The 21,649-nt window shown below is 36.6% G+C and overlaps 4 protein-coding genes across 5 annotated transcripts; all 4 read left to right on the top strand.

The window, feature by feature from the left end:
* Positions 1-1,616: 1,616 nt before the first annotated feature.
* LOC112782440 (hydroxyproline O-galactosyltransferase GALT2) lies at positions 1,617-6,609 on the top strand. The gene is made up of 7 exons (XM_025824815.3): positions 1,617-3,244; positions 3,765-3,997; positions 4,370-4,660; positions 4,988-5,116; positions 5,291-5,464; positions 5,792-5,899; positions 6,132-6,609. The coding sequence occupies exons 1-7, from the start codon at positions 2,335-2,337 to the stop codon at positions 6,336-6,338; spliced, it is 2,052 nt and encodes a 683-aa protein (XP_025680600.1). The 5' UTR covers positions 1,617-2,334; the 3' UTR covers positions 6,339-6,609.
* A 2,219-nt stretch (positions 6,610-8,828) lies between these two features.
* LOC112782639 (CSC1-like protein ERD4) lies at positions 8,829-13,232 on the top strand. The gene is made up of 6 exons (XM_025825119.3): positions 8,829-9,834; positions 10,562-10,701; positions 10,846-11,121; positions 11,271-12,115; positions 12,338-12,593; positions 12,700-13,232. Exons 1-6 carry the CDS (start codon positions 9,564-9,566, stop codon positions 13,054-13,056), a joined length of 2,145 nt encoding a protein of 714 aa, XP_025680904.1. The 5' UTR covers positions 8,829-9,563; the 3' UTR covers positions 13,057-13,232.
* A 663-nt stretch (positions 13,233-13,895) lies between these two features.
* LOC112782640 (CSC1-like protein ERD4) lies at positions 13,896-18,047 on the top strand. Of its 2 annotated transcripts, none has more exons than XM_025825121.3 (6): positions 13,896-14,142; positions 15,258-15,412; positions 15,632-15,766; positions 16,036-16,880; positions 16,969-17,224; positions 17,545-18,047. In XM_025825121.3, exons 1-6 carry the CDS (start codon positions 13,896-13,898, stop codon positions 17,899-17,901), a joined length of 1,995 nt encoding a protein of 664 aa, XP_025680906.1. In that variant the 3' UTR covers positions 17,902-18,047. The 2 variants fall into 2 exon arrangements, with proteins under 2 accessions (XP_025680906.1, XP_025680905.1); XM_025825120.3 differs by having other exon boundaries at positions 15,485-15,766.
* Positions 18,048-18,061: 14 nt separating this feature from the next.
* Positions 18,062-21,087, top strand: LOC112782641 (uncharacterized). Its single transcript, XM_025825123.3, has 4 exons — positions 18,062-18,747; positions 18,821-19,045; positions 19,346-19,726; positions 20,429-21,087. Exons 1-4 carry the CDS (start codon positions 18,229-18,231, stop codon positions 20,894-20,896), a joined length of 1,593 nt encoding a protein of 530 aa, XP_025680908.1. The 5' UTR covers positions 18,062-18,228; the 3' UTR covers positions 20,897-21,087.
* Positions 21,088-21,649: the final 562 nt, after the last annotated feature.

Here is a 21,649-nt window from a genome sequence, read left to right as displayed (position 1 = left end):
CATGCTCTGGAATGGCGACATGAATGGGTGGTGGTGCGAGAGGTCGGTCGTCCTGCACGATACACATAGGTATCGTGTACGGAACCACCACTACCACCATGACCCACCTCGGCCGACAGCTCCATTACCTGTTTTACCATGATCCTCCCATGGATGTCGAACATCAGTCGCACATGCTCGTTTCTTTGAAGTCGGAATAGTCGAAACCGGAAGACTTCGTTTTCCATGGGTGCTAGCAACCTATACCCCACCCTTCCTATCTTTCTCGCTTGTGTACCATCGGCCTTGCTCAATATCAAACTCTTCAAATTCGACAATGTCTCCACACGCTGAGTGCGAAACAATATCGGATCCTCACACTCAAATGTCACTCCGTTGTCGTCATTTCTCATACGACAATTGGAATAAATAAGCACAACTATGAATGAACTATTATTGGCCATTGAGCTTTGTTTTTGTGAGAAAACGAGACAGAGAAAAGATATAAAATGTGTGTAGAGAATACCAAAGGTTACACGTGTCACGCTGACGTGCCTTATCTCGTTTACACTGTAAACAAGATAAGACAAGAGAATTTAAATCGGTAAATATTTTTAAAATAATTTATTTTGGTAAATATTATATTTATTTTATTTATTAAAATAAAAAATTTAAATTTAAATATTTAACTAAATGATCAAATTACTAATTAGATATTTTTCTAAGCCAAATGATTTAAATTTTAAATTTAAATTCAACTTTAATATACACGTAGCATCATATCATATCATAAAATAATAACTAATTTTCAAGGGTTTACTTTGAAACTTGATAAAAGTAGCAAGGAGCCAAGGAACCCATGAACATGATTGATGGTCCTATAGCTGAGCCAATTAGACAAACATATGTAGGCCTCTAATCAAATCATGCGTAGGTTCTTCCTTTAACTTAAAACTAATCAAGTGAGAAAAACGGACTACTTAAGAAGTTGATTAATTAAAGCTGAAGCAAGGCATAAGATCCAGTTTTAAATTTATGGTGATCCAAAATCATGAAAGGTAAAAACTAAAGGTGAAAACTCAGTTGTCATTAACTTTACATTATTCAAAATCACTTTTAGATAAAAAATTATAAAAAAGGACATGAATTTAAATAATTATTTTATGTTATCTTATAATTTTATTTTAAATATTTAAATAAATTTTAATATTTTTTTAGTATTCTCAATATTCTTTAGTATTCTAATAGAATTAATAAAATCATAATACAAAATAAAAAAAAATATTTTATACAAAAAAAAATAACAATAACAGTAAAAGAACCCATATAAAAAAAATAAAAATTTTATAAAAAATAATAATATACATAAGAGAGTATTAGAAAAAAGTATTATAAAAAAAACAATAAACACATGAATAATGAAGGACATAATTGGTACATAGAACATAAAGTTCAATCCAACGTGAAAAGGTGAACGGAAAAGCTAAAATTTTTAGCTTTTGGTAAACGTGGGTTGAAGACAAAAATCACTTCTGCGTTTACAGCATAAAAGTGTTGCCAAACATGAAGATGAAACGTTCAAGGAACTCAAACGAGCTTCTTTCTTCTCCAACGCAAATCCAAACACACCCTTAGTCGTTAGATTTGTTTTTTAACTGCTTGCGTGAAGTCGACTGGTTCAGCTTCCGAAAACTAAAAAGTAGAAAGTAGAAACACTTTCTACAAAACTTATGAGAGTAGAGAGTACTACTAATAATATACCTGAATTGTAAGTGCCAAAATAGTGGTGATTTTTTACTCTCAAAACATTCAACCAATCACTTCACTGTTCCCTTTCCCTTTTGCTACTCTCATTCTTCTGCATTCAGCATTCACCTTCATCTTCATCTTCTCACCATCCGGCACCTTTCTTTGTTCCTTTTCCATCCATTAGGGTTCACTTTCTACAACTACTAATTCCGTTCTGCTTCCGCAGATGCTGCTCTCATGCTGAACGATTCGGGGTTCCATTCCGCCACTTGCAACGACTTCCTTTCCAATTCGTTGAATCACTGCGGCATTGGTTGATCGACGCACTCCTTTTTCCCCTCACTGCATGGAAGTTTCGTTCTTTGCCAGAAGAGGCCAACTTTCACTGCCCAATTCGTTGCCCTGTCGCTTTTAGCGGAAATTTTGGACTTGGGGTTTGCTTTCAAAATTACAGCTTTGTTGCCGTTTGCGTGCTTCCTCACGTTGATGTAGTTCTTTATGGTTTATTCGCGTCAAACATCTGCAGTGTAGGGTATTGTTGTAGTTGATAACTTGCTGTAGTGTAGATTGTATCGTTTTTTCTTTGGTTTGTTGATTTTGAAGATTATGAAGAGGCAGAAAACTGAACCTTCCAATTCGAGGAGGTTTAGGTTGTCCCAATTTTTGTTTGCTGTTGGGGTGTTATATTTGGTTTTCATTTCGTGCAAGTTTCCTCAAATTCTGAAGATTGTGTCAACGATAAGTGGGGATGAGATTTATGGTGGATTGGATGGTGCTGCTGCTGTTGGTGGCTCAGAAGGTTCAGAGTTGAGCAAGCCTTTTGTTAGTTCTGTTTATCGAGATTCACTTCACCGGAGGCTAGAGGATAGCACGGACAAGGATGCTCCCTTGAGACCCAACAAAGTTTCACTGAAGGAGGAAGAACACGGGGGTGAATCCGTGGAGCGTGTTCCTCAGAAGTATGGCAGGATTACTGGAAGAATCATGCGGCAAATGAATAGGACGAACAATTTATCTGTTCTTGAGAGAATGACAGATGAGGCATGGACATTGGGGCTGAAGGCTTGGGGAGAATTAGACACGGCTGATGACGTGGAGTCCGGAGAGAACTCTATCGTCGAAGGAAAGCCTGAGTCCTGTCCTTCTTGGATATCAATGACTGGGGATGAATTGCAGAAGGGAGATGGCTTGATGTTTCTACCTTGCGGGCTAGCAGCAGGTTCTTCAATCACTGTGGTGGGGACACCCCATTTTGCTCATAAGGAATATGTTCCTAAGCTTGGGAAGTTGAGGAAAAGTGATGGATTGGTTGCAGTTTCACAGTTCATGGTTGAGTTACAAGGACTAAAGTCAGTTGAAGGGGAAGATCCTCCGAAGATTCTTCACCTGAATCCTCGGTTAAGAGGGGACTGGAGCAAACGACCAGTTATCGAGCATAATACCTGCTATCGAATGCACTGGGGAACAGCTCAAAGATGTGATGGCTTGCCAACTGAGGATGATGAAGGAATGCTTGGTATGATGTATAACATTGCATATGCACTTTCAGTTGTTTTATCTAGAAACATTGTGCTGCAAAATAGTGCCCTCTTGTCCATATTGTTAATTGTTAAATGAAACAAAGCGAGAAAAGTAAAATGGTCTGACAACTTGGAATTCGTGAAATAAGAAAAAATGACTAATGGCCATCAAAATAAGTAGCAACTTGTTACATTGTTAACGAAACAGAAGAATGTTTACTGTGTTGGTTGTTTGTTAGATGCTTTATGGACACTGCAGAAGTAATGCTTATTATTTTTTAAGTTATGTGGTTAATAGATATTGTCGTGCATGTTTGGGTTAGCTTGTATTTAGAAAAGCCTCTAACCAAAATTGTAGACAGAGTTATATGGTTAATAATTTTTATGGCCCTTCATATGGAAAAATTATATATGAGAGCAGTAATCCTTTAGTCTCTAACTTGCGCAGAAATTCTTGGATTAACTTTTTGGGTGTTAATTCAATGCACAAATAAACCTTTTGATTATGTTTGGCAGTCGATGGGTTTAGGCGATGTGAAAGATGGATGCGGAGTGACATTGTAGACTCAAAAGAGTCCAAGACAACATCATGGTTCAAGCGGTTTATAGGGCGTGAGCAGAAGCCAGAAGTGACTTGGCCATTTCCATTTGTAGAGGGTAGAATGTTTGTCCTTACCCTGCGTGCTGGTGTTGATGGGTACCATATTAATGTTGGGGGTCGCCATATGACTTCATTTCCATACCGAACGGTAATTAATTAACACATGTCAGTTGCTTTTATTTTATGGTTGCACCCAATATCTTGATTGAGTGGAATTATGTATATTTACTTGTTCTTGTTAATCATTTGTCAAGGAAATAACTTCCCCATTGTTGTTGCTTTTTATTAACTTAAAAATTTAAAAAACATATATCTATGTCAAGTTTTAATATAAAAAGAAATTTTTTTGTACCCTCATAACGATTGGCAGTATCACCTTTACTGTGTCATAGGGTGTCCGTTTGGCTTAAACAATAAGAAAAATTGGGACTAATTGACATCTGCTGCAATCCATACTGGTTCTGCTGTGGGATACAGCTTACTTTTTTCCTGATGACTTTCTTTTCAACTTTATCGTCAGGGTTTTACACTTGAAGATGCTACAGGATTGGCAGTTAAAGGAGATGTTGATGTTCATTCTGTCTTTGCTACTTCACTACCTACTTCACACCCAAGTTTCTCACCTCAACGAGTACTGGAAATGTCTGAAACATGGAAAGCAAGTCCTCTACCCAAACATCCTATTAAACTGTTTGTTGGAGTCCTTTCTGCTTCAAATCACTTTGCAGAACGTATGGCAGTTCGAAAAACGTGGATGCAAGCAGCTGCGATCAAGTCTTCAGATGTAGTAGTACGATTTTTTGTTGCATTGGTATGACTTCCTTTTGTTTTTCTTATATATACTGCGTAGAAGCATACACTACAATGATTTGATCATTCCGTCAACATGAAGAAATGCATGTTAATTCTCAGAACCCATATGCAGTATTGCAGATAATTTATATTGAAATGTCTGTATTAACTATAATGTGGTTTGTGAAGAAATTTATTTGCCCAATTTATACATAAGATGCTTGAAATTTTTCAAGGCATTTGTGTGTATTTTGATTCATGCTTCACTATTGTTCTTTTACTATTTTTTATTTATAATATGGCTAAATTTTGTATTTGTGGCTACCATAAAACGATCGTCATGAAGAATCCAAGGAAGGAAGTAAATGCAGTGCTGAGGAAGGAGGCTGCTTACTTTGGTGATATTGTCATTATGCCCTTTATGGACCGCTATGAGCTTGTTGTGCTTAAAACCCTGGCTATCTGTGAGTTTGGGGTTAGTACATTCTTAAATTTTGTCAGCTAAGCTTCTCTGTTTCTTCTGTTTTTATTTTGTACGGGTGCTGGGTGTTGGTGACTTGCATTTATACAGCTGGTGTCGGTCACCTTCCTCAAATCTGAATTGTTGTATACACACTAGTTACATCAGCTATATATTTTTGTCATGCAGATTCAAAATGTGACAGCTGCATATATCATGAAATGTGATGATGACACTTTTGTTAGGGTGGACACTGTCTTGAGAGAAATTGAAGCTGTACCTCATAAAAAGCCGCTTTATATGGGGAATCTCAATCTCTTACATCGGCCTCTGAGACACGGCAAATGGGCAGTTACTTACGAGGTATGGAAGTTGCCACATTTAGTTGTAGTAGTTAATATATGGTGTGTGTATTTCTAATGGTAGATACTGAACAAGAATCTTAACAAATTTTGACAACTCCGGGGAACAGTTTTGGCCATAGAGAATTATTTATTGCCTTTTGGTTATCCAAATAATGCATATTCAGCACATGACAGAGCTTAAATTAGACTAGAGTTTTTGCAGGATTCTATTTTCCTCGGTAGCCGTTCTTGTTGTAGGTGGTGACAAGTACAAGAGAATTGCATAGCTTGGTGCTATATGGCTTATTCTTTCCTTCTCTTAAGGATGATGTTTCTGTTGTTGCAGGAGTGGCCTGAAGAAGTATATCCTCCTTATGCAAATGGCCCTGCATACGTAATTTCCGAAGATATCGTTAATTACATTGTATCACAACACAAGAATAGGAACCTGAGGGTTAGTTGCCGTAAATTTATCTGGATTTTACATTCATTTCATTCGCCCTCCCCATCCTTCATCAACTAGTAACCGTGACTTTGACAAAATTGGTACATTCATAAATCAATCCTGAAACATTGATCTGTGAATGTACAAGTTTCATCAAAGTAACAGCAATTAGTAGATTGGGTAGTATATCACTGGATAATTCGCATTACTGATTGGCGAGAGATTTGTTGTGTGGTTGCAGCTGTTTAAAATGGAGGACGTAAGCATGGGGATGTGGGTCGAGCAATTCAACAATACAATGGCGGCAGTCCAGTACTCACACAACTGGAAGTTTTGTCAGTATGGATGCATGGAGAACTACTTCACGGCGCATTACCAGTCGCCGAGGCAGATGATGTGCCTATGGGACAAATGGTCAAGAGGCCATGCTCGATGCTGCAACTTCTGAAGATAATGTGCAACAATCCCATTTTCCATTTTGTCTTCTTGTACCTTTAGCTTTGTGCTCCTCTTGGTTCACCTATCTGGTTCATGTTTGAAGAAAATCTCAATGATGCAAAATCTATTAGTCATTCAATTTGAAAGAAAAAGAGAATTTGTAGGGGTGTTCATAGTCCTGGCTGAATGGCTTGGGCCTTGGTTTCAGTGTAAATACATGTCCTCCATTTTTTGTGTGCATCAATTCAAATATTTTATTGCTCATGGATTCTGCAAAGAAACATGTTTTCTTCTCCTTTTGGAAGTAGGACGAAGGTACAGTTGCAGTTATGGAAACCTATTCTTTTTCCTTTTTTCTTTTTGGACCCGGAAAGCCTTGTTTTTATAGTCCTTCAGGTAGTGTTTGGTAGAGAGACAGAAAGACTGAAACTAAGAGGAAGAGACTAAGAGATAGAGATTGAAATAAATCGGTATTCTGTTTGGTACAAAATAGGAGATAGAAATTGAAACAAGAATGAAATTCTAATTTAATTTGTACAAAGAATAAAATTGGAATTAATTAATTGAAATGAGGGTATTTTAAGTATAAAATGTTATTAAAGTTTTAGTCTCTATTTCTAAAAGTTTTAGTCTCCCGTGTTCTCACTTTTTAGAGGTACTGAAATTTTAGAGACAGAGACAGAAATTTTAATACTAGTGTCTGAAGTAACAAAAATGATATTGAGTCTCAGTTTTAGTACTTCAAAACAAACGCTACATCAGAGTTGTTTTCCAATGCTTGGCCCAACTTGTCCCCAAAACAATTGACAAAAATTTCCTCATATGTCTTACTATAAAGTAGGATTTATTATAAAGTGAATAATTTGAATTAACGGTACAAAGTAAAGAAAGTGAGGAATGGCAAATCCAATGCCAAACAGCTAGATTATGCATATACACACACACACACACTTCAGAATTTCATTGTAATTGTAAAAAGTATATGGATGGGGGCTCTTTTGGTCAAGATAGGGTACTTGTGGTGGAGCATTAATGATAGGCCTTGCCTTAAAATCAGAGAGCATGGCCTATCTCTACAAAGGGAAAAATATCAAAGAGCAAGAGAGGCATTGTATTGCGTGTGTTAGAGTCAAATTCACTCTAACATGTTTGGGAGTTGGGACCCTCTAATCTCGAGTCCTTTCATTTTCAGCAACCTTTTGTAGCTGGCACGTGCCCCCACAACCCCATAAGTCCATTCATTACCCTTAAGTTAAGGATAACATGTGAGCATGCAAATGACATATAACTAACAAGTAACAAGGCATCTTATTCCAATTCCAATCCCAATCAATTCAAATTGAATATGTGGGGTCCTATGTTGCATCTATTTCCCGTTTCCTCTCTGTCGGCACCATATCCATCTGCCACGTTCATTCTCAATCCTCTCTTGTCATATGGACACGTCGGTAGTAACATTTGTCTTTGGGATAATACGACAAAGCTTCCGTTTGGAACAGTGGTTTGGTACGTACACCCATTTCCCCGTATAGATTTCATCGGTGAATCTAAATTACAGCAAAAATTACTTCTAAAAAGGAAAAGAAAAAGGAGAAATTGTAGGGAAAGAAAAGTAGTAATTATAAAACATTTTGGTTAAGTGACTGCTAAGATTAATTATAAATTACACCTTTAAACATTGATGAATAATTATTAATTAAAAATAATAAATTTTTTTAAATTTTTAATGTTTTTTATTATAAAATAATAAAATACACACTAAAAATAAATTAAACTATATATAATTATTAATTTTAGTAATTAATTTTAACGCATAAATAGTATATTTTTAAAATTAAATTAAGCCATAAAGTAAAGTTAATTGCATTATGATGCTATCAATGACAGGTTGGCCGTGTATATGAACATGTGATATCAATTGTTTCTTCATGTTCAATTCACATGGTTACTAAATTATTCATTTTATATATCCTACCTATTAAGAACACAATCTCGTTTTACTTTTTATTTGTTTTTCTTAACACAGGGAAATTCGAACATGCGACCTTTTACATAAGTATGAAGAGACTATGTCATTTGAATTATAACTCATTAACAAACACGTTTTGTTAATTCATCTTAATTTTATGTATCTCGCTGTGTTACCAACAGCATTTCTGCCAACTTCTACCAATTCTTATTTATAACTGTGTTTAATGAAAGTGTCTTTGTAGATGTGTCTAATAAAAATATTTTTTTATGACTGTGTCTAATAAAAATATTTTTATAGATATATTTTCTAAATATGTCTCTTTATATATGTGTTTAAAATATAATAATTAATTATTATTGACAACAAATTAGTAGATAATCTCCTATAATTTTCCATAAATAAATAAAATGCCAAACCGTGGCTGTGGCAACTCACCAGTCACCACCAACCCTTCCGAGTTCTCAAAATAACATGTCAAGAGAAAGGTTGACATTGAATCTATAAAATGTCTGGTCTCTTTATATTGTTATTTAATTGAAAAAAAAAAATAAAATCTGACGTTAATTAGTGGAATAGTCAGATTTAACGAACACAAAACGTGTATATATGAAAGCGAATAAATAAAAATACATAAAAGAAAAACTTACTTACAGGAAGTCTTTAAATATTAGTTATTACCATTCAATACTGCTTATTATAATGCCCCATATTTATTTTTTATAGTTTATAGCTTTATGCCACTTTTTGTCTGTTAAAATTATTCTTTCTTTTGTTTAACTGACATATTATTATATTTTACAATAATTGCAATCTTCACGTGCTTATAAAAAAAATATCTAATATTAAAATGACCGGAAAAAATAATGTATTATCACAAAAATACAGTAATAAGTGTTAAAAGAAAGAATATAATCCAAAGTAACATTAAATGTGTATAAGAAATCGAAATGCCAAGGTACCCCACAAAACAGCTACCACCTTCTGTGTAAAAAGATCTTCCTCCTTCCTTTTATTTTCAATCTTATCTGTGCAATTAATCCTTTTCCATATCTCTGATATGAATATGATATTAATATGTAACTGTTTTCCATGGCCAACTATTAATTTCTGACTCCATTAGCATTCAGCGGCGGTTTCATTTCTGAATGAATGCAGAGTAATCCAGTAACCGATATTTCTCCTCCGTTTTCCACGGTTCTGTGAACCAAGTTGGAAACTTTCGGTGAATTCAGTGTTGTTTTGGTTTAGAGAAGGAAGACCCAGATGGATTTTTCTTCGTTCTTGACGTCTCTAGCGACGTCGTTCATCATATTCGTGGTTCTGATGATTTTGTTTGCGCTTTTAGCAAGTAGGCCTGGCAACAATGTCATTTACTACCCAAACAGGATCCTCAAAGGTTTGGAACCTTTGGATGGTGGAGTCAAGTCTCGCAACCCTTTCACTTGGATCAAGGAAGCTTTAACTTCCTCTGAGACAGAGGTGGTTGCCATGTCTGGGGTTGATACTGCTGTTTACTTTGTCTTCCTTGGCACTGGTTTGTCCTCCTTTTCTGTTAAATTTTCCTTCTTTTTTTTTTGTTTCTTTGAAAATTTTCTGACTTGTTTTCATGTTCTCTGCTTTGACTTTTGCTTTGGAATTTTGAATTAAAAGGGACTTTGAGCTTTTCTGTTTTTAGTTTTTAGGTTGTTTGGATGTTGATATGTTCGAAGGATTCCTCATATTTCCTCACTTCTTTTTCTATTTCTTTTTTAATATATATATAGATAGCTATATTCCTATTTTAGAAGCTACTGATTAGCATTTAGTTTCAGCATGAGCATGTCAGATTAGTATTAACTTAGGGACTAAAGTTTTTACTTTGGTTCTTTAGGGACTAATTTGCAGGTGAATAAAGCAAATATCCTTATGAATGATGCTCGTTTCAGAAACGTGCACATAATCTTATACCTGCACAATTTTCACCATCTTGTTGAAAAATGTATTCTAATGTTTATGACATGTATGCTTTTGCCAATAATCTTCTAATCCAGCGTAGTGCTTTCAGAATAGGCTCTTGGGCTGTTAAGTTTTTGTTGGCACTTCTCAAGTGTGGTGCCTTATGATTTAAAAAGAAATTTGAAAATTGCATCTTTTTCTTTTTCAAACACTTTCCAATTGTATACTTCTATATTTTCCAATTATTTGAAAGCTTGTTTATTGGATAATTTATGAATAATCTTTTCAGTTTTTAACTATTGTTCTTCTTGTTGATGTGCCTGCAGTGTTGGGGATCCTAGTTTTTTCTGGCATGATTCTGCTACCAGTGCTTCTGCCTGTTGCTGTCACCGATGATGGTGGGAGTCAAACAACTAGTAAAGGAACTTTTAGTGAACTTGACAAGTTATCCATGGCAAACATCCGGGTATAATTGCATTGAATCAGTTTTTTTACAACAGTGTTATGCTAATTTCCGTACTTCTTTCTCCGAGTGAAAAAGAAGACTAGCTTGTTTTATATCTTAGTATGATGGCAATGCCAAAGACTAAATAGCTTCTTGTATCTGCAGCAAAAGAGTAACCGGTTGTGGGCATTTTTTATTTGCTGCTATTGGGTTTCAATTGTTTCATTTATCCTCTTATGGAGGGCTTACAAACATGTGGCGTGGCTGAGAGGTGAAGCTCTTAAGGCCCCTGATGTGAAGCCTGAACAGTTTGCTGTCGTTGTGAGAGACATACCTGCTGTTCCCGAAGGCCAGACTCGAAAGGAGCAGGTCGACTCTTATTTCAAAACCATCTATCCTGACACATTTTACAGGTCAATGATTGCAACAGACCACAAAAAGGTACACATTTCATTTCGTTGCTTTCTTGTCCTAAACCACCTACATTTCTGATTCAATGCCTTTCATTATATATATCACATTTGTCCTGGTGCTTCTGTCTATTTTTTATTGTGTCTGAATTTGATCACTAGTCTTTATTATTGCAATAGGCAGACAAGATTTGGGAGGAGTTAGAAGGTTATAAGAAGAAGCTCGCCCGTGCTGAAGCTGTATTTGAGAAGTCCAAAACAACTGCCAAACCTGAAGGAACAAGACCTACTAACAGGACTGGTTTACTTGGACTTTGTGGTAGTAAGGTAGACAGCATAGAATATTACAATGAGAAGATTAATGAAACCGTTACCAAGTTGGAAGCCGAGCAAAAGGTTACTCTCAGAGATAAGCAACAAAATGCTGCTATTATCTTCTTCTCGAACAGGGTTACTGCAGCATCAGCAGCTCAGAGTTTACATGCTCAAATGGTTGACCATTGGTCTGTGTTTGCTGCTCCTGAACCCCGCCAACTATTATGGCCCAATTTGAAAATAAAGTATTTTGAAAGAGAGGTGCGGCAATATGTGGTGTATTTCGTTGTCACACTGACTATACTCTTTTACATGATTCCAATTGCATTTATATCAGCATTTACAACCTTGCAAAATTTGGTGAAACTTCTGCCGTTCATAAAGCCAATAGTGCGTCTAAAGGCTTTGAGGACAGTGTTGGAAGCTTATCTACCTCAAATCGCGTTGATTGTTTTCTTGGCTTTGTTGCCCAAGCTGCTTCTGATTTTGTCTAAAATGGAAGGCATTCCCACAGAAAGTCATGCAATCAGGGCTGCATCTGGAAAATACTTCTACTTTACTGTGCTGAATGTATTCATTGGAGTTACTCTAGGTGGAACCTTGTTTGGCACACTAAAAACTATAGAGAATAGCCCAAACAAACTTGTGTCCTTGCTAGCTGCAAGCCTTCCAGGCAATGCTACTTTCTTCTTGACCTACGTGGCTCTCAAGTAAGATAACATCTCATGTTTCATTTATTTATTTACTATTATTCTTCTGGTAATGCTGATTAAGTCTGTTTGTTATATATGCTAAAGGGTGCATTAATGCAAACTTGATTTACAAATGGTGTTTCCAATGATCTTGTTAGTTATCATCTTCTTATGAAGTTGGGTTGTGCATATGATTTAATGTTCAACAAAATTAAATGACTTCTATTCTGTTTATCTCAGATTTTTTGTTGGCTATGGTCTTGAGCTGTCCCGGTTAGTTCCTCTTATTTTATTCCATTTGAAGAAAAAGTATCTTTGCAAGACCGATGCGGAGGTGAAAGAGGCTTGGGCTCCTGGAGGTCTTGGTTATGGGACTAGAGTTCCTGGTGACATGCTCATCGTCACAATCGTTTTCTGCTATTCTGTGATTGCTCCTCTGATAGTCCCATTTGGTGCTCTGTATTTTGGCCTCGGATGGCTTATACTAAGAAATCAGGTGAAGTTCTCATGATTCTGTTTACCCAACCAGGATATTAATTGATCTGTGTCATTTTAATAGCTTGAAATCTCATGAATGAGTAATGTTTTTTTGTTATCAACAGGCTCTAAAAGTGTATGTTCCATCGTATGAAAGCTATGGAAGGATGTGGCCGCACATACACAACCGCATACTAGCATCTTTGATTCTATACCAAGTTACCATGCTTGGTTACTTTGGGGTGCAGAAGTTCTACTACGCACCGTTCTTAATACCTCTTCCATTACTGTCAGTACTCTTTGGGTTTGTATGTGCAAAGAAATTCTATCCGGCTTTTGAGCGGCCAACGCTTGAGGTTGCAGCCAATGGTTTGAAGGATGCTCCCAACATGGACTTGATCTTCAGAGCTTTCATTCCACCAAGCTTGAGTTCTGAGAAGATTGATGATGAGAACTTTGAAGATGCAAGGTCTAACGTTTGAGGCAGTTATTCTGAATTTCCACTGCTAGTTGTACTATTCTAGTGTTGATATGTTTAGATATTGTTCATAATACATTTTAGGAATCAGGTTTGAGGTTCTTCGGGTCTCACATATCTGCATTTGTAACATTGACGTTTGTGCATAGCTTTTCTGAATATAAATTCGAGTTTGTCTTTTTTTGTTTTGGTTTACCCAAACGGTATTCTCTAACCCGACAGGTTAAGGATTAATCCGTCGTGGATCTGAGCTCCATTTAAGGGTCTGCCGCTCGCCAATGAGTTGCTGTATGCACAAGGCGGGGTTCGAACTCAACACTTGATTAAGCGGACAAGTGAGCCAACCTCGACCAACCCAAGTTGGTTGATTCGAGTTTGTCTTTGTTGCCTGTCATGTTCTACAAGGACTTACTCTAACATTAGTCCGATCTTTAAGTTCTGGCCCAATACTATGTTGAGGAGGCCCAATAGTCTCCTAAAAAGAGGCCCAATATATCTTAACTCCGTTGTCAGCAGATGAATTAAGAATTTATGATTGATTGATCGAGGAAGCATCCAAGAAAGAAATAAAGTTGATAGATTATTAGGCCCGGCTGAGACATTATTTGTAGTTTATTTGTCTTAATGTGAAGAAAAGTTGATCCCACAAGTTCACTTTATTTCTCAATCATACATGATGAAAGGGTGCTACAATTAAGAAGACGGTGGTGATATATTTTGTTGGTCAAGATTAAAGAGATCTTCTATGTTATTTCCATACTGCCTCAGTTAGTTACCATGCATCATATAGCTTCATAATTTGTAAGCAATAATAGCGTTGGGGTTAGAAGACTTTGGAACATCATGGACCTTACATCTTTTGTAACATCTCTAGGGACATATTTTGGGATATTCATGGGTCTGATGATAGTGTATGCGTTCCTTTCATGGAGAGCAGGAAACAATGTGGTGTACTACCCCAACAAGATCCTTAAGGGGTTGGAACCATTGGAAGGGAAAAACAAGTCATGCAACCCTTTCATTTGGATGAAGGTGGCCTTGCTTCCCTCCGGGGTCGACACTGCTGTTTACTTTGTTTTCCTCAACACTGGTTTCTCTCTCTATTTTACTTTCACACCCTCTTCCACTACATTCATCCACGAAGAGCGTTAGGGGGCAGTAACTTTTGTGTTTTGTAACCATTAATTGGCCATCAATAGTGTTTTTAATGGTGTGAGATTACATCCAATAGTGGAAGATCACTCACTTTTCTTTTGATAAGTGCTGGCCACAAAACACAAAAGTTACTGTCCCCTAGACTTTTCATGTGTCTCGCACCTTGTGCTTTTATCATTAATTAATTTATCATTATTTCAAGAGTAGTCTTAGATTTCTGAGTCCTTTTGAAGTAATGAAATCAGTCACGGTGTGATCTTTACCTTTTTTCTTATTACTATTATTCTTGGATTTAAATAAATATTAACAAATTAGTTTATTTAGGTGTACAAATAATATTGTTTTCTAGAGTAAATATGATATAAAGATTATTTGTTTTTGTTTTTGCAGGTGATTAAAAAAAAAATATATTCTAACATAAAGATGAGTTGAAAGTTTGTATTTTAATCATGAAAGATTTTGCTGATATGTACCCTTATTTGAAGGACACTTGTTAAATGATATTATGATTAAAATGTCTTGCTAGAAAATAAATATTTATTTTTTATTTTTTATATATTGAAAGAGCAACAAATGTCTACTAATCTATAATGAATGTTCTTAGAACACTCTTCAGATAAAATTACGAAATCTTTTATTATTTTCTTTACATTGGTCTATATCTTCAATATTCAAAAATTAGAAGTTGAGTAATTAGGGTCCGTTTGGATAGGTTCATAAGTGACTTTTTTTAACTTTTAACTTATGAAAATGTGTAGTATTAATCTCTGGTACAATTTTCAAAACAAAATTACAACTTTCTAAAAAATTATTTTGGTGCTTAAGGAGAAGTTAAAAAAAATGACTTCTCTCATAATAAAAAGTTTTTTATCACTTTTTTCTTAAAATAAGTATTTTTAGAACTAAAAAACCAAATACAAAATAACTTATTTATAAATTACTTTTAATATAAACATTTATTGTTTAAGCTATTTCTTCAAAAGTAACTTAATTAAGTTGTTTATCCAAACTGAGCCTTGGTGTGTTTGTGATTGGTGTTTCTTCTCAAAGTGCTGAGTATCCTGGTTTTATCTGCCGTGATTCTGCTACCGGTACTTCTTCCTGTTGCTGTCACCGATGAACGTGTGGTGAAGGAGTCACTAACAAGTCATTACAATCAGACAGTCGTCGATGAACTTCAAAAGTTAACAATGGGAAACATCACGGTATGCACGCTGAATTTTGCCATGTCCATATGGTTAGCTTCGTTTACAAGATATCTTGTAATGTATGTGTAGGAGAAGAGTAATCGGTTGTGGGCATTTTTTGTTTGCTGCTATTGGTTTTCACTTGTTGCATTGGGCCTCTTATGGAAAGCTTGCAAGCATGTGTCATGTCTGAGAGCTCAAGCTCTTATGGATCCTAATAATGTGAAGCCTGAACAGTTTGCTGTAGTTGTCAGAGACATACCTGCTGTTCCCCTAGGAGAGACTACTACAGAGGAATATGTCCACTCTTATTTTAAAGCTATCTATCCCGATACATATTACAAGTGTATGATTGTAACAGATAACAGAAAGGTACACTCCTCATTCTGATTCAATGCCTTCCACTGCATATATCATTCATCTGGTGGTGCTTCTTGTTAGAAACAAGAGAGAAATCCGAAGAAAATGTTTTGTATATTATTCAATTGTATTCAAGTTGTCTAGAATGATACAATATAAAAGGATATTTATAGGTACTAAGAGAATCGTAATAATAAAGACGTAATCTCCTATAATAAATATTCAGATATACTAAATAATACTAACTGATCCTAATTATATTCTAACACTTCTATTAATAGGCAAACAGGATTTGGGAGGAGTTAGAAGGTTATAAGAAGCAGCTTGCACGTGCTGAAACCGTATTTCAAATGTCAAAAACAAATGCCAAACTGGAAGGAACAAGACCTACTATCAAGACTGGTTTACTTGGACTTTGTGGTAGTAAGGTGGACAGTATAGAATATTACAACGACAGAATTAATGAAACCGTTACAAAGTTGGAAGCGGAGCAGAAGATTACTCAGAGTAAAAAGCAGCAAAATGCTGCTTTGGTGTTCTTCACAAGTAGGGTTGTTGCAGCAAGTGCAGCTCAGAGCTTACATGCTCAAATGGTTGATACATGGTCAGTGTCACCTGCTGCCGAACCCCGTCAACTAATATGGCATAATTTGACAATCAAGTATTTTGAAAGAGAGCTGCGTAAGTACTTGGTGCATGCCATTGTTGCTCTCACTATAGTCTTCTACATGGTTCCAATTTCATTTATATCTGCTTTCACAACTCTGCAAAATTTGGTGGAACTTGCCCCATTCATAGAGCCAGTAGTGCGTATAAAGGCTTTGAGGACAGTGCTGGAAGCATATCTCCCTCAACTTGCATTGATTATTTTCTTTTACCTGTTGCCAAAGTTGCTTCTCTATTTGTCTAAATTGGAGGGGATTCCCACACAAAGTCAAGCAGTGAGGGCTGCATCTGGAAAATACTTCTATTTTCCAGTGGTTAATGTGTTCCTTGGAGTTACTCTTGGTGGAACTTTGTACAGAACATTCAAGTTAATTGAGGATAATCCCAAATCACTTCTGTCCTGGCTAGTTATGAGCCTCCCGGACAATGCTACTTTCTTTTTGACCTATTTGTCTCTCAAGTAAGATACCATTAACATACTTTGTTTATTGATCCACAAGGTCATAACACATTGTTTTAAGTGATTTTTAATATTTTGATTGCGTCAGATTTTTCGTTGGCTATGGCCTTGAACTGTCCCGGCTAGTTCCTCTTATTCTATACCATTTTAAGAGAAAGTATATTTGCAAGACCGAAGCTGAGTGTAAAGAAGCTTGGGCTCCTGGAGATCTTGGTTATGAGACTAGAGTTTCTGAGGACATGCTCATTGTCATAATTGTCTTCTGTTACTCTGTGATTGCTCCTCTCATAATCCCATTTGGTGTTCTCTATTTCGGCCTAGGATGGCTTATACTACGAAATCAGGTGAAGTTCTTGGAACAATTTTTGTATACTGAATAAATTACTATTTGTACCCATTAAAAGATACAGATACTAACAAATGTACCCATATAAAAATAAAACGATAATTGTATGGTTTCTGTGTGCCAAGAGTACCCTAACGGACCAATAGGTCATCTTCCGTGGTTACAATTATTGTTTTATTTTTATATGGATACAGGCTATCAATTTTCACCATTAAAATTTTAACATATGCTGGTATATTAGGTATATGTACCACTTTACTTTGATACCTCGTGAATTAATAATCTTTCTGTTTATATACGTTAACTTTATATCGACAGGCACTCAATGTCTATGTTCCAACATTTGAAAGCAATGGAAGAATGTGGCCCCATATACATAACCGTATACTAGCATCTTTGATACTATACCAAGTTACCATGCTTGTGTACTTTGGGTTGCAGAAGTTCTACTATGCCTCATTGTTGATTCCACTTCCTATATTGTCGTTCATCTATGGTTTTGTCTGTGCAAAGAAATTTTATCCAGCTTTTGAACGTCCAATACTTGAGGTTGCAGCTTATAGTATGAGGGAAGCTCCTGACATGGAATTGATTTTCAGATCTTTCATTCCACCAAGTTTAAATTCCGAAAAGATTGATGATGAGAACTTTGAAGATTCAATTTCCAAATTTTAGAGATCACTGGTTTTACTTTTTAGTTGTGTGCTATTGTAGTTTTGATACCTCTAGATATTATATTTATTGTTGACAATATGTTTTATGAATAAGGATTGAGGACTGCTTTATATATATATATATGTAAGATTGGCTTTGTTCAGAGATACTATGATGCAGTTGAGCACGAAATGACTGTAGGTGAAAACTCAAGTGCAGTGGACTTCATCTGAATCATCTATTAACTTCACATGAAATCGACTGCAACTGAGTAAAGAGGAGCGGTAGGGGTAAGGGGCGGTTGGATGCCGCTAATTTGAAAATCATTTGAGCAGAGCAGAGTAGAAGATGTCAATGTCAATGTCGTCTCCGGAGGTGTTACTGAAGAATCGTTTCATGAGCTTCTTGATCTGGCAATCCATACCCTCAACCCTCATCTTCCTCCTCTTCAAACCCTTCCTCTCTTCTTCTTCTTCTTCTTCTTTCACTTCCTCCCTCTCCTTCCTCACCTTCCACTTCTCCCTCCTCCTTTTCTCCTCCACTCTCTCCCTCATCGCCTCCCCCCACCCCCGCCGCCCCGCCCCTCCTCTTCAACTCGCCGCCCGTCTCCTCCGCTTCCTCTTCATCCCCTCCGACTCCGCCCACTTTCGCGCCCGTGCCAAGGTTTCCTTATCATTCGTGCTCTTCGCGGCCGCCTCCGCAGCTTCTGGTCTGGCGGCGGCGGTGTCCCTATGCGGGCTTCGAGCCATTGGTGAGGGCTTTTGGGTGATTGGAAGGGTAGGGTTGAGGGGTTTCTTCGTTAGTTTACTTTTTGGTTTGCATTACGTTTTGAAGCGTCGATGGGTTTTGGAGTTTCCCATCATTCAGGTCACTTTCTCTATCTCCCTCACTTTGATGCTTCTTAATGCGTTTCTGTCTATAACTGCTTTTGATTTTGCAGCGGCCACCTTACTTCAGCTTCAAAATGGGAGTTCCTTCGGCTGGTAGGCGCGCTCTCAAGCTTTCCATTGTGGCTTCCATCTTCTCAGCTATTTTATTAGAGCTTCTCCCACATCCATTTAAGTACAGCATTTCACTGCAGAGATACTTCACCGAACAGATCGTCTTTTCTATTGCCACTTTTGCTATCTTCTTCTGTTGGGAATTGACTCATCACTTGCACCGGGTTGGTTTCTGCAACATGCTTCTTATGTATATGTTAACTGTTTCAAGTTACTTATAAATATTAGTAATTCATTTGGTTTTAGTCATTTATGCACAGTGACTCATGACTAAATATATGTGATATATTAATAAAGAAATAACTCTGAAAGCAGCCATGTGTTACTCTGTCCTCTAAAAAACTTGTAATCAGCTCTGTATATATGTATCCTTGAACTAGTGACTAGTTATAGAATTCTGGATACTTTTTATTAAGGGAGACGTTATTGCTTACTGATTGAAGTTTCTGTTGATTGGTATGTAGGTTTTACATACAAAGAGATCCATATTTGCACCTCCAAAAGGTTCAGCAGCAGCAGAAACAAATCCAACTGAACATCTCCTTTTAGCTTTGGAGGAGAGTGATCCAACATCTCTTCTACGCTATCTTGCGTATCTTGATCTCTGTATGGTTTGCGAGAAAAATGTTGACACTTGGAGACGTGCAGCATTTTTTGAAGAAACTGGTGAGACTTACAAGAGAGTAATCACTGTGTGCTTGAAGCCACTGGAGCAACTTGCCACAATATTAAGTGAAGGCATGGGAAATTCTGTTGACAAACCTGCACAGCTATCGAATCAGTTATCATCTCCGACTGATCCACGACTTGATTCAAAGTGCTTAGAACAATTGCAGCTTCTCCAGGTATAGGCATATCTAACTATATTTATATTGTTTACTTGTAGTTAACTAACTTTGTCTTTTTGGTATAACTAGAAAGATTTGCTAGTTCATTTAACTTTGTTCTTTGTTTAACTAGAAAGTTCTGGCAGCTCTTGTGATTACACTGAATTTTTAAACGTAAGTAACAAAAACCTTAAAAGGCTTATTATAAGCTTCATAAATTGGTATGTTACTTAAAAAGTCAGGAATCTTGGATTGTATATGCCTGGCGCATTCACAATGTTACAGTGTTTGTTGGCCCTCTTTACTTTATCTTAAGTTTTTATCTAGTATGGTTGAAAGTTGAAACTTATTTAGAAGTTGTGGAGCCAACATACATAATTTTGGAAAGAGGTGTAAAGAGACGTGTGCCACTTTAGAATTGCATAGAAATAGGATTTGACGATTTGTGACTTGACTCCACAAAAGTCTGATCATTACTAGCGACCTACCTGCCATTCTGCCAAAATTGATAGGAAAATTGCAAGTGGTTAAAGGTGGATAGCATGAGGGCACGACCATTTCATGTTTTTGTTTTGGTTGTGTAAATGTGCACAAATGACCAGTGTCATCAGTTACCATTCCTAGTAATCACTAATCATGACCGCTAGTAACAATGTTCACTTAACTCAGCATTGTGAATTTGCACGTGACATATTAAGACCTTGTGTTACTTATATGCAGCTTTACACGTGGTGTTCAAGATCTGTTGCCTCACTGACTGCCTGTTCACGCAAAGAAGATAAGTTTGGGGTTGCTCAGCTCTCTGGGAGTAATGCTGCTGTAATTTCAACGCTGATATCCTGTCTTCTAGCTGTTGAAAATTTCATGGGAAAGAAAATAAACCTGCAGTCCCAGCACCAGCTATTGGGACCTGCCGGTATCAGATGGGCAACAATGAACGGTGGAAGGGTGGATGTTTCATCTGGTAAAAGAAGAAGTGGCCCAGTAAACTCAAAAGCTTATGTTATTGCTGATGTTCTAAGGACTTCAATATACCAAATAGTATCAGCATTCCATGATGAGATGTTAGCTGGTGCTAAAGCAAGCCTTCTTGAGAAGGACTGGATTACCAATGGGAAACCAGCTTTTGGTACCCGTGAGATGCTTATACAAAAGTTACGTCTTTTCCTTGATTATAGAGCTACATAACTTGAGTGTAGTATTGGGGTTTGGATGCCATTTTGTTGGGTTGATCAAATATACTCATAGGTTGTTGTCAAGTGGAGATGAAATAGGATGAAGAGGATTCAAATTTGCTGTCAGAAATTTCAGAGAGGATATTAATCTGTAACGATTTTTTTAAATATGCTTGATTTTGCAGGTAAAAGCACATAAAAGCACGAGTTTATGCGTTTTTATTTTTTCCACGTTCTCAATGGTTGCTTATCATATCATTTTTCAGCAGACATGTCAAACACAATTTCCGTCTGAACCCTAATTTAGCAGCCATCCATAAACGAAGCACCTCTCTCAACAGATTATTATAGCTGACACACTGCTTTGTCGTTACTACTAAATGGTAGAAGTGTCACTAATTGATTCTTGTCTAGTAATATACTCCTCCAACATAAATTCATTTGTTAAAAACTTAAAATAGAAGGAAGGCATTTCTTAGGACCTAAGAATATTTCTCTTTGGTCAAGAAGTTAATCACTTTCATTCGTTATAATAACTTAACTGCAAGTTGTTAGATGCTATTAACAAATCTTAACATTACATGTCCCCATCACGGAAACTAATAATTAATCAACACATGAACCATTTACAATTCAGATATTTTGTTGTTTTGCCGGGGAAGTTAAGAATTTAAAAAATGGTGGGAAAGAAAGTGAATGTGCATGGCAATGGTGTTAGGAGTAGTAATGAAGAGACAGAGTGGGAGGTGAGGCCCGGGGGAATGTT

The sequence above is a fragment of the Arachis hypogaea genome, chromosome 20 (assembly GCF_003086295.3).
Source record: "Arachis hypogaea cultivar Tifrunner chromosome 20, arahy.Tifrunner.gnm2.J5K5, whole genome shotgun sequence".
Classification (NCBI taxonomy): Eukaryota; Viridiplantae; Streptophyta; class Magnoliopsida; order Fabales; family Fabaceae; genus Arachis; species Arachis hypogaea.
The sequence above is the reverse complement of the archived record's forward strand: the minus strand, read 5'-3'. Positions and strand labels throughout refer to the sequence as shown.